The sequence below is a fragment of the Chelon labrosus genome, assembly GCF_963514085.1.
Source record: "Chelon labrosus genome assembly, chromosome: 6".
NCBI lineage: Eukaryota > Metazoa > Chordata > Actinopteri > Mugiliformes > Mugilidae > Chelon > Chelon labrosus.
In genome coordinates, this window is record NC_140342.1 from 26,063,095 (window position 1) to 26,076,351 (window position 13,257).

The 13,257-nt window shown below is 45.0% G+C and overlaps 2 protein-coding genes across 2 annotated transcripts in view; both read left to right on the plus strand.

Annotated features, from left to right (window-relative positions):
• Nucleotides 1-13,257, plus strand: part of LOC311489287 (disco-interacting protein 2 homolog C) — a 193,650-nt gene that overhangs the window by 102,636 nt on the left and 77,757 nt on the right. The window contains exon 2 of the mRNA XM_084546303.1: nucleotides 2,281-2,352. Within this exon, the coding sequence (XP_084402429.1) occupies nucleotides 2,281-2,352 (72 nt within the window). The remainder of the gene's footprint in view (nucleotides 1-2,280; nucleotides 2,353-13,257) is intronic.
• LOC311489294 (tripartite motif-containing protein 16-like) lies at nucleotides 4,957-7,995 on the plus strand. The gene has a single exon (XM_084546316.1). It carries the CDS (start codon nucleotides 5,444-5,446, stop codon nucleotides 7,214-7,216), a length of 1,773 nt encoding a protein of 590 aa, XP_084402442.1. The 5' UTR covers nucleotides 4,957-5,443; the 3' UTR covers nucleotides 7,217-7,995.

Genomic DNA, 13,257 nt, shown 5'->3' on the forward strand with positions numbered 1-13,257 from the left:
AAACAATTAGGCTGTGGTTAGGAACACAAGTTTGCGCCTGTTTGGAGGAGGTGAGGTGTTACATCCCGACCTGCTGGCGGTGTCCCGTGGCAACGTCATCCAGAACACATTCTGTAATGAATGAGACGGGCCGTGAGACGGAAGAGCCTGAGTCATCCTCCCTCCTTCCCTCTGTCTTTATTAAAAGATCCTCATCCCTCCATCCCTCATGAGCTGCTTCTCTCTGGAGGAGACCAGGGATGGATAACCTTTGTCTTCACAGTTCATGTCAGGATACATTTCATATCGAGGGCTTTATACATGATCTGTGTCGTTGTCCATACAGTAGCTGATTGACTGCGTGTCTCCTTGAGTGACTGTTTGACTGACGGCTCGTCTCGCTGTCTGATTGGATGGAGATTGCTAACTCAGTGTCTAACAGAATCGTCTCTCTGACTGACACGTTCATTTCACCTGGACGACTCTTTCCACGTGAAACCCTAATTAAATCCAAAACAAGGCGGCTGAGTGTTTGTGTGTCGCCTCAACAAGGCTGAGTCTAAAAGCAGAAGGTCATAGTGTCCTCTGTTCATCCCCCTGCGTCTCTCTCATCCTCCGGTCACGTCTCCGTTTCCTTTTTTCAAACCGAAGCGTTTGCCAGTTCCTCTCTCCTCTCTGCGGGGTGGACGGATCCCCTACCAGAGACAGTGATTATTACCATGTGTCTCGCCTCCGCTCCCCCGGAAACGCTGGCACAGATGACGTCCTCGCCCGCGGCCCGCTTTCCCAGAGATCCGAGCCGGTTGGACACATGTTTGTGTGTTTAAGAAGGATTTGTCAAGTCAGCCGCAGTCGACAGCTTTCACCGTGTTCGGCTAATCCGTTGCAGGTTTAGCGTCACTCTGAGCTCAGAGCGGGCGTCGGTCTCGGGCTCATCTCGCCGCTCGAGATCAGTCAGGCATTTATTTTATTCACAAATGATTTATTTTACTTTGCCCTCCAGTGATTGAGATTCATCCTGCATTTGTCTTGTGACTAAAACTAACACAAGTGTCAGGAGGAGGACAAAACTAAAAACACGCATCATGATTTAACAGAAGATTTGATGTCACATGAGGACTGGAAGCACTGATGGTTCTGGGTTCTAATCCAGTCCGACTGGTTCCTTTCTGTGTGGAGTTTGCATGTTCTCCCTGTGTCTGCGTGGGTTCTCTCCAGGTTCTCCAGCTTCCTCCCACCGTCCAAAGACATGCTGGTTAGGTTCATTGGTGATTCTAAATTGGCCGTATGTGTGAGTGTCTCTCTGTGTTAGCCCTGTGATAGACTGGAGACCTGTCCAGGGTGTACCCCGCCTCTCGTCCCAATAGCAGCTGGGATAGGCTCCACCCCCTCCGTGACTCTCCAGAGGACAAGCGGTTACAGAAGATGAATGAATGAATGAATGACATATTTCTGTCAAAGCTATGTTCTCTGCTGCAGAAATGTTCCGGTCATCCAACGCTGCCATAAGTTTTGTAACCCTCTCTGGGTGTAGATTCATGTTGGTAGACACCAGGACTGTTTTGGTTCTTGCTTTTGTTTTGCAATCAAAGATAAGGCCTCTGGTTTCACTATGACTCCGTTTCCCATAATCCTTCTCTCTCCTCTAAAGTTGTCGTCTTATTTCACGCAGAAAGTATTTGCCTGCTCCTGACTTTACTTGGAGTACGGCTCGTTGTTGATCTCTCGGCGTCTGACAAAACATTTCTGGCCCTCTGCTCTGAAACTTTCTTTTGAAATGCAGCAAACCCCCCCCTCCCCCCGCGTCCTCCCGCCCCCCTCTCGCCCTCTCCCACCGCCTGGTATTCCCCAGAGCTTAAAACAACCAATGCCAAGAACCGTTTCTAAAAGACCTATTGGATTCAGATGTGCCGCGTGGAAATCTGCTGATGGTACCTCAGCTAGACTTGATTTATCACTCTGGGAGATCGGTCAGCAAGATTTGAGAAGGGTTGTGGCGCTGTGAAAGGTGAATTGAGTGCACCTGCAGAGCTCTGGGCTCCGGATTTATGCACATGCACTCGCACATGCATCCACACTGCACCATCTGGTGTTGGTTAAGGAAATGACTCAACGACATGTGATTAGTCCGACTGCTTGCCTCTCTCGGTGCTTGCATTCTTGTGCAACTCTTGTGCAACTGTTGGTTTTTTGTTTTTTTTTGCTAGTTACTGTTATGCTGTACTTTACACCTCACACTCTATAACAGTTTATAGAAGAATAAAGAAAGTAAATGTGTCTCTGTCTCTCTTTCTCTGGCAGGTGATATCACACAGAAGGGCTATGAGAAGAAGCGGTCCAAGCTGATTGGAGCCTTCTTCCCTCAAACACCAGGTGACCTCACCGCACCTTCTCATTCATTTTCTCAGTCCGTGAAATATTAAGATCTCCCACCGAGTAAACAGAATAAATTAAAAGGTGATTACAAAAGCCTGGACGTGCATGGCCTGCAGGTTTCTGCGGATTTGTTTAATTTTTGTGGAACCAAGTCAAACAGAAAATCAAACCAGTAGACAAACAGAGCTGGTGTTATCACGCGTCCTGGGTCACCAGATAGTATGTGGATAGTTCACACCTGGCATCAGTCTCAAGTGGATCACCTGTCATGTGATCTCAGTTTATATGCAAACAAATACATCATCAGCATCATTCCTGTTAGTGAAGACCAATTGCTTTGGTGGTTTTAGCAGGAGGTACGGCAGGCCTGCATGAAGTTAAAGAAACTGAAGTAGATCAGGAAGTCAAAACTATACAGAATACGTTTTTATCTTGACCCGTATCACTTCTCAATGCGTGTTTGGGAGCGATCCACCTATGATCGCATCCCCCAAAAGATGCGGGCCAACATTGGGCGAGAGTCCCACGTTAAAGGTGGAACAAGCTGCTGGTGAAGACCTCTGAGATACCACTGAGGTTTGACAATGCTTGAGGTGTCAACGTGGATTAAGACAAACCGTCTCCCAATAAAGCAGCTGCAGGTTTTACATAAAGAAATATGGATCTTGATTCTAGTCTTTCAGCTTCAAACATTCAGTTGTTGTTTGCGTGTCCCGATCATAAGCTAAGAGCATTTATTTCCCTTTGCCTCTTCTGCGTGTGAAGGAAGTTGAAGCGGTGGAAAGGCCTCAGCGAAGGGGGCTGACTGATGCTCAGAGTTGCTCTTGTGAAGCTGCTGGTGGTCTTTGTTTTACTGAACGGCCCTGCTGCCAATTGCAGGGTCTGAAACTGCTTCGCTTCACTAATATGTGTTTATTTATTTGGATGTTTTCTGCTCAGTCCAACACGCACTATTAGAGTTTGTTTTGCTTCCAAGAGGAAAACTGAAACAGAGACTTTTGCTCTTTGTACATTTAATAAATCATCATCAGGGAAGTTGTTAGAAGTTGTTAGCTTTTGCTGTGAGACCTTTGGAGACAGACTGCTGAGGATGGGACCGGGGCGTCACTGGAGACCAGCAGACGCACTGGCACTGAAAGAGCTATTACTGGAATACACTGGTGTGTGTGTGTGTGTGTGTGTCAGAGAGAGAGAGAGAGAGTGAGTGAGTGGGAGAATGTCAGGATGTGCATTATGGGAAGGAATGAGGGGCGTGGGATGGAGAAAATGTTTGGTATCCACATCACAGGTCCAGTCGGGGTGGGGGTCTTTCCTAGTAAGCTATGGGGGACCTTGGGGGACTTGCATTCATTTCCAGGAGACTTAATAAAACCTCAACTTTCCTGACCCTAATCTTAACCTGAACCCAACCACAGACCCTAAACGCCCTTCCTTAAGGACTTTGAAGACTGTTTGTCTCCAGAAAACATCCAAGCCCCAACAACATGAGTTGTACAAGTACACACACTCATTGCAGTTGCACAGTTTGCCCTTAAAACCCAGTCTTAAACGTTTTAATCCCCCAAAAATGTCAGGGTCCAGAATAACATGGCCCCACGACTTAGTACAGATCTGTAACATCAGCACTCCTCATTCCTTTTCAGTCCTGTAATGCACTTCTTTGCATCCATATATGTGGACATGCAAACGCCCAGTAACTCCCCTTCCTCCAAAATTCAGACCCTCTCTCACGTACCAACACAATACTCCCTTTCTTCTCCGTCCAACACGTGCAACACACATAAACGTCAGTTGGACCGTTTCCTCCCCTGTGATTTGTATCAGCGCTAAGGCCCCGCTAATCCACACTGCCTGGTGCACAGTCAGGCTGATACCGTTTGATTAAAGCTTTTACCCCTGTTACGTAGTTTTTCCCATTGCGGTATCAGGATTAGTTTGCTAAGAAAGGACTTTGATATCAGGAGATGCAGCGTGGCATCTGTTTAATATCGGCTAGATTCTGCAGTTAATGCCTAGTGCATTTATCATGTGTAGTATTTAGTAATAACATTAAAGGATGTAGTAAAACCTGCTGTTGGTTTGGTTTTTATATTTTAAATTCCTCTGATTTTGGCCTTACTTCTTGCCACCATCTTGCAACTCTGTTGTTTTCATCATCACTCAGTTATTTTTACATTACATGGACACCTTTACCGGTTTGATAGCATGAATCGTAAAAGAATTTCTCACCTCGTGAACCCTGATCTCCATTCAGAGGAGACGAGAACAAAATCCGAGGACACTTTGACGTTTTTGTCCTTGTCCTCAAAATTGTTCAAGGTGGCAGGCCAATCTTGCACCAAAGACTTTGCTTTGGGAGTCAGTGAGGAAGCGTTATTAAGATTTCAAGGCTGACAAGACTGAAAAAAGTCAAACATGCTCCAGAATATTTTTCTACGACATCTGCTCAGTAAGATCAGGTCCTTCCGTCTAAACCAGTGGTTCCCAAAGTGGGGGGCGCGCCCCCTAGGGGGGTCGCAGAGCCATTGCGGGGGGGCGCAGGGCGCGGATCGACGACGACGAGAGTATTTTTGACGGGTTCCCACGCAAACGCAAACCTGTTACTGAAGATATTACACAATAAAGTTTACTTTTATTTGTTCAAAAAAGGCTGAGGAGGCGTGAAGATTTTCTTATGTACCAAAGGGGGTCCCAGCAGAAAAAGTTTGGGAACCACTGGTCTTAACCAAGACACACATTAGAGACATGAGACGTAACATACTGAGAAGACGTCCGATTTCTTGGATGTGTACATAAGGCATCCAGGGCCCTTCCGAACCACACAGATCATTTTAAACTAGAAGGAGAAACGATTATTTCCTGAAATCTGCCTGTGTTGACCTATAAATATAAATAGTTTCGGTCAATTGGTAAACTGACAGCTCTGCCTTCGGGCTAAAGTTTCTCTTCACCACTGTAATCACTGTTTAATGCGTCATGAAAACATTGTCACGCTCTGGAATGAATCCTGACACCGCATACCTGAAGGTTACAGACTTTACTGGAACCAACAACAGCCTTCCTCCTCTAAGCCACTCCTCTTTCTGGAATGAAGCAAAGCCTGAAAAGCCCTGCCTCTCGTATAAGTTCATTCAGAGAGAAACATCGTCAGTCATTTCTCTCTGTCATCAGTCGCCGGCTCTCACCAGAAGACAACATGGCGCAAGGAGTTCAACTGGAACGATCCAAATTCTGCTGCTCGATCTGTCTGGATCTACTGGACGATCCGGCGACTATTCCCTGCGGACACAGCTTCTGCATGAACTGTATAAACAGTCACTTTGATAAAGAGAAGGTCTACAGATGTCCTGTGTGCAGACAGTTCTTCACCACGAGGCCTGTCCTGGTGAAAAACACCATGTTAGCAGTTGTGGTAGAGGAGCTGAAGAAGACTGGACTCCAAGCTGCTCCTGTTAAAAGCCGCTATGCTGGACCTGAAGATGTGGCCTGCGACGCCTGCAAAGGGAGAAAGCTGAAAGCCGTCAGGTCCTGTCTGCAGTGCTTCGCTTCATACTGCGAGGAACACCTTCGGCCTCACTACGACGTGCCTCCTTTAATGAAGCACAAGCTCACGGAGGCATCAGCAAAGCTCCAGGAGAACATCTGCTCCCGTCATCAAGAGGTGATGAAGATTTTCTGTCGTACCGATCAGCGCTGCATCTGTTATCTCTGCTCCAAAGATGAACACAAAGGCCACGACAAGGTCTCAACCGTAGCAGAAAGGACCGTGAAGCAGAAAGAAGTCACGGCGACTCGTCAGGCAATCCAGCAGATGATCCAGGACAAGGAGAAAGATGTGAAGCTGCTTCAACAGGAGGAGCACGCTGTCAATTTCTCTGCCGAAAGTGCTCTACAGAACACCGAAAAGATCTTCACCCAGCTCATTAGCATGATTGAGAAAAGACTCTCAGACATGAAGGAGAAGATTAAATGTCAGCAGAGGACCGAAGCGGGTCGATTCAGAAAGGTTCGGGAGAAGGTGGAGCAGGAGGTGGCTGAGCTGAGGAGGAAAGATGTGGAGCTGGCGAAGCTTTCACAAACAGAGGATCACACACATTTTCTGTTAAATTATCACTCACTTTCACGTCTCAGCGACTCTGAAGACCAACCCTGTACCAGAGTCCGCCATCAGCGATGCTTTGAGAAGGTCATACGGGCTGCGACAGAGGCCAGAGACAGACTGCACGAGGTTCTTGGTGAAGAATATGCAAAGATCTCCATGACAGTAACTGAAGCTGGAGTTGTACCACCAAATACAAACGCACAACCCAGGATCAGAGCTGACTTCTTGCATTTCGCATCCCGCATCACCCTGGATCCAAACACCGTGAACCCGCACCTGTCAGTGTCTAAGGAGAACAGAAGAGTAACCTACATGAAAGAAGAACAGAATTATCCCGTTCATCCAGACAGATTCACATATTCCTGGCAGGTCCTGAGCTCAGAGAGCATGACGGGCCGCTGCTACCTGGAGGTGGAAAGAAGCGGGAGAGGAGTTTTGATTGCGGTTGCGTACAAGGACATCAGCAGATCCGGGGGCTTCAGCGAATGCATGTTTGGGAAGAACGACAAGTCTTGGGCTTTGGATTGTTTCCAAAATAGTTGCGAGTTCTGGCACAAAAACACTAAAACCACCATCCCGGGCACGTGGTCCTCCAAAGTGGGCGTTTACCTGGATCACAGCGCAGGTGTTCTGTCCTTCTACAGCGTCTCTGAAACCATGACTCTCCTCCACAGAGTCCAGACCACGTTCACTCAGCCGCTCTATGCTGGACTCTGGCTTTCAGAAGGCGCCGCTGCAGAGGTGTGCAAACTCAAGTAGGCGATGTAGGATTTTTATGGCAAGTGGAACAACGTTGTGCAACTACATGTGTTGACAGAGGTCTAGCCCTTTTAGGATACCTTTAAATAATTCGGTACTTATTGTAATGTCCTTGAAATGATAAACTTGTCTTAAGACCATGTATTTATATTTGCAAAAGTGTGTCTCAATTTTCGTTGAATTATTTGTGCATGTGCAAACAGTTTTCCATATCTGCCTGAACTTCTGTCTTCAGACTTAGACTTGCCTTAAAAAGCAGCAAATTTGAATTTATTATTTGTCACTGAAATTTGTTTAAACTGTGTTAAATTTACCTCTGGAAATATTTGGAAATTGTGGCACTATGTAATGTGTCTTCTGTCTTTAAAGCGTACTGTATGGAGGAAGAAATTACCAACGACCTGTCACTATTTAAATCAGCCCCGCCTTTGTTGATGAACACATTAATGCTTGATTTAATGCTTTCATCCGTCTGAATGGGTCAGAGACATCTCACTTTGCAGCCTAACATCTGTCCAGAGATGCTGATTCACACTGGATTTGTTTTATCTCTGGACCTCTGTGTTAACAGAAATAGGATAGGTCATTTTCGGTGTCATTTATACTTTACATATTACAGATATGGCCGATTCGCACGGGATTAAGATCACAGACAACTTTGGTATTACTACAAATTACCTGAGGTCCACACGTAAAACTAATCCCATGCGAATAGGGCTCAAGATCATCTGATGATTCACTTCCCATGACCTCTGTATATATATATATATATATATATATATATATATATATATATATATCACGCTCTTGGTTGTTTGTGTGTTTGGCTGTTTTAATCAAACTGTATCCAGGTGTTGATAAGCTCACCTTTTATTTTTAAAGATTAAAGTCATATTGAGTCGTTTTCAGTGCGTTGGTTGGAATAATTGTCCAGAGTAAAACCAGAGGTGTAAATGTTTATCTGGGTTCGGTCCAGAATGTGTGTTTGATGCACTCTTTCACAGCTACATTAAATAAATCAGACCCGAATGATGAGTGTGTGTTTACTCCAACAACACAGGACACATTTTGTCTCGTATAACCCATAAACCCATAAACATGTTGTAGTTGTAACAGCTTTTGGGAAGTTTTGATCCACCGTTTGTTGTTGTTGTTGTTGTGTTTCACTACACAGTTAAATGTCACCGATAGAAACCTGCTGCACGATCATGCAAACAATGGTTTGTATAATGGAGTCAAATTTGAATGACTCCACAAACCACAGCCTCTGGAATGAGTCTCTGAAGCTGCTTCAGTGTTAAACCTTCAGGATTTAACTGGAGGGTTGTTGTACACCGGCTTTAGGTCGAGTGTGTGCAGTTAATTTATATCACTTAAACAAACACATGGTGTTAAAAGACGTTGGAATAGGAAATAATATAGTTTCAGAAATGTGTATGAAATCCCCCATTATATTTTCCATTGTGTTGAATATTTAGCGTCCATCCAGGTCAGGGATAGAGTCCAAACCTGTCTGATGTCGTTCACAAAAAAGTGGTTTGATCTCTGGAATACATTTTATCTGATTTGGGTTCAAAACCGACATATTTTTTTAAATCTTTTATCAGACATTTCAACATTTAAAGAAGACAGTTGTATCCCAGTTGGCGTTATTCTTGTACCTCTGCTTGTGTCAAGGCGACGTCAGACACTGACACATTCTAAAAGCCAAAGTCCGCCCGTCACTGAAAGCCTGACGCTGCAGGCTACCTACCGCCGAGTGGCCAAACCCGTCTAAGATGCTCGTCAGTCTGTCGTGTTTACAACTCACGGCATATTTGTAAAAGTCCCTGTGAACTCATTCGTCATTGGAATCCACCCTCAGCTAATTGCCGTCTCTCATCACCATTCAGCGGTCCTGTACTCTCCCTCTGAGAACACTTCATACGGCGTTCATCTCTTATTCAGAACGAGCCGTGAGCCGCGGAGTGTGAACTTTTTTTTAATGATCACTTCAGGCCTTTGTTGGCTTTTCTCTCGCTGTCTTTGATCATCAAACACACTACAGACCTGACATCATGCAGCGAAGAACAGCTGAGAGAAAATGTGTTGTAGTAATCCTCCTGCAACATGTGCATTAATACATTTACTGAACCTGGATATCTCTGCCTTGTGTGTGTGGGTTCTTTATCTGTAAATGTATGTTATTTTATTATACAGTGTGTTTAAACAAGCTAAATGCTAGCAGTGCATGTTAAAAATCAGTATACTGCACCTGGTGATAAATATATTCTGCACACTGCAGTACAGTGGGCTCTGGATGGGAGGAAGTGAAGTGCAGATGATTTCTGTCTGCCATCCTCACCACTCTCTGCGCCGACTTCTTGCCCGAGGCTCTGCAGCTACTAAACCAGACAGAGATCCACTTGGCCTGTATGCTCTCTGTGTTCTCTTCTGGAGAAAGGTGTGAGAAGGTTTTACCCAATTATTCTTGCATAACATATTCTGGGTATATACAGTATGTTATATACAGTATCCTGGAGGCCAGACCACCTTCTCTTCCCACAATTTTTATTTTATTTTTTATTTTTTGTGGCAGAGATTTGGTCTGGAGTCTCTCTGTTGGGAACTGATTTGTCTCTGTTTTGACTGCAACATGCCGCGTAATGAAATCCAAATGGCGTGTTACCAGAATTGAGTCTGGCTGAATTGTGGACGCTGTCCAAAGAAACATTTTTAAGATAGTTGGTCCAATCATGGTCCAATGATTGGCCAGGAATTAACAGGAAGTCTGCCCTGAAAAAGCTCTAGACAGACGGGGCATAACAGTTACATAACAGTTACCGTAATATCTTGCAAATGAATCTCAGCCACTTCCTTCTAAGAAGACACTCTTGGTACTGTTGGTATGTCACAAATCTCATCCATGTGACACCTAAGAAAACAATGAAAAACCCCTGCAGGTCCTAAAAAAAGCCAACTGGACTTGTTGGGTTTTTTGAGAAGACGTTTCACCACTTAACCGAGTAGCTTATCCAGTTCTAGGGGACTGTTTGAGGTTTAAATAGGAAACTCCGTGGGAATAACCCATCAGAAACTTGCTTGTTTGTGTAAACAACCAGATACTGGTGCAGCTAATTCCATTAATGCCTAGATACTTACCTGTCGACTGTTTGTCCCTGTCCTCTTTCCCTGTGAATGTTGCTCTAACGATCCATTACCACTCAGAGTCTCCAGTCTCTTCTCAAAAAGTCCATTTGACTTTTTTTTTTGTTTTTTTTGGATATACCATGACCCGGTCCACACGGAAACGCAAAAACGCCGAAACGCATAAGTTTTTCATCGTTTTGGCCTTTCGTCCACACGTATCCTGTAAACGCATTGCCCTAAAACGCACTTTTCTGAAAACGGGTCCCAGGGTGGAGAAATTCGAAAACGCAGCTCTTGCGTTTTCATGTGGACGGCGAATACGGGGAAAACGATGACGTCATCGCCACACTCCCGAGCAGCCTTCCACATCCCGCGAGACGTCTCGTAACAACATCAACAACAATGGCGGACTACATGCTAGTTTTCATGCTGGAGACGATATTGAGCCTATTAGGGTTACTAGGGCAAAATATCACGCTCCTGTGCCACCACGCTGAGCAAAAAAGGCGATTTGTAAACAGCGCTCAAGCTTTATGCGCATGCTCCGCATCTTCCTCTCCATTTTTGGTGAATTTCTGAAACCGAAACAGCGCCACTTATAGGCCTGGAATATGAAGTAGCGTTTTCGGTCGTGCTGAAACGGACCTGTGTGGACGCGGATATTTCTTGAAACGATGATCGAAAACGGAGAGGGAAAAGATCGTTTTCATACGTGTGGACGGGCCCTGAGAACCTTCACAGACAACCCTTGCAGGTGTTAGCAAGTGAACACGTAGGAAGAGCTGTTGCACGTAGACAGGTGTCACATCTAATAGTGTTTTAATAGAGTTTTTTATTGTGGCTATTTGTTTCCCTGCCACGGACGGTTCATGTGTTCAGTGCATGTGATTCATAAACGATACTGTAAAAAAACAGCAGCCATGCAAAAGTGTCAGCTGCTCTGAGGTGGAAACCGTTTCCTGGAATCCGGTTGCCCAACGAGCCGAGCATCCAGTGACTATGTTGACTACGTTGACCTGGACGATGTTTGTTCAGAACCCGACTGAGATGAAACTTTACAACTTTAACTGTTGACATTAAACGCTAAATAAAATCTAAGATTGGATCAAATATTTGCTTTCACACAACAGCAGTCAATATGACACCGTAGCTATGGCAACAGCCCAGACCCTATGCAGTCCCTAGCGCCTTAGCCAGAAATGTAACTACGCTCTGCAGCGACTCAAGAGCGACGCAAGAGCTGTGATTGGTCCGCTTGGTGGTAGCATGTTTCTGCTTTAGTATTCCTGGCTGCTTCTACATCTCCACAATTTTTGAATGGATTGTTTTGGATCAATAAAGATGGAACACATGGAGGAAAGGTTAACTGAGGAGGTTCGGAGATAAAAACATTTGCACGACTCGCCTAAGGCGTAATTTCGGCGAAAGTTTCAGTCGCCATTGTTAAAAGAGAAGCAGGAAGTAGAAAAAAAATGAACCCGACTGGGAAAAAAGACACAGCGCCGACTAGTGTTTGGGTGGTGTTGCTCACGTCGGCATAGGCTACGTACGTAGGTTATGGCGTCTGTGTCCCGCAGTACCTTAAATGAGCCTTTAATCTGAGCTCAGAGTCCTGAAACACAATGATTTCTTGTTCAATTTACTTATTTGGTTTTGTTGGTTGGTCCTTTGCCCAGTGCTTTGAGTATTTTGTAGGTTTTAATAAATGAATAAATCCTCAGAAACGAGGAGATTTTGCGGCATTGTGCTAAAATTTAATTTCCAATGTTTCTAACTACGTAGTGACTCAACAAGACAGCGAAACTAACCATCATGAGCAGTGTGTTTGCTGAAGGAGTTGAGTTGAGAGAAAGAAGAGAAAGCAGACAGGGTGGGGAGAAGGGGAATCCATCTACCCAGACTCCCCAGAGGAAACAGGAAAGCGAGGTATTTCCCAGACCCGTCATATATCCCCGCGCTGGCTGCCGGTCGTTAAATGGTCGGCTAATCAACTTTTAGCTTTTTTTCTCCCGAGCAACGGCGGCTCTCTGAGAGCCCTAATGAAGACAGACGAGGGTGGAAGCGTGAAGCGGAGATGGATGGTTGTAGCTCGGGGGCCGTTGCTGTCGGTAACGGGGCGGTTATTATCATCACACTTATTGATTGCTGTGGAGGGAGCTTGTTTTTTACCTTTGAGTGTTTTTTCTGCATCCTCACAGGAAAGTGTCTATCTGTAGTTTCACATAGACACATGAGGATAAGATTAATTTAAACGTTCATGACAATTAAACAGGTTTTATTTGAATGATCTAAACCTTTTCAGCAGTTATACACCAGAAACAGTACATGAAAGGAATGGAATGCAGCCGTTGTAAATGTATGAATGTACTGGGATGAAATAATTGCAGCTGTTTCCCGAAAAGAATTGAATTTCCTTAAAGGAAGTGTGATTTCCTGCAGCGTGGGTTTTATTGTGTCACAAGATCAGTTTGCAGTTAAATCCAGACAAACCCCACACCATCGTATTACCTTCTTTTGGGCATCTGTATTCTGAATTAGCTAATAGCAGCATAGTGTTCATATACACCGATCAGCCACAACATTATGACCACTGACAGGAGAAGTGAATAACATTGACCATCTTGTGACAGTTCAATGTTCTGCTGGGAAACTTCTGGACCTGGCATTCATTGGTGTGGATGTAACTTAGACATGTAGCACCCACCTAGACCAGACCAGGGACCCCCACCCCATAGCAATGACACTCCTTGATAGCAGCAGCCATCCCCAGCAGGATGCAGCCTGACACAGACACACACACAAAAACACTTTAGGAACAACTAAAAAAAAACATGAAGAACAGCACAAGGTGTTGACCTGGCCTCCAAATTCGCTAGATCCCAAATTGATCAAGTATCTGTGGGATGATCCAC

What these genes read in the sequence shown, in the direction of transcription:
- LOC311489294 (XM_084546316.1), top strand. Translation starts at nt 5,444, where the DNA reads ATGAAGCAAAGCCTGAAAAGCCCTGCCTCTCGTATAAGTTCATTCAGA.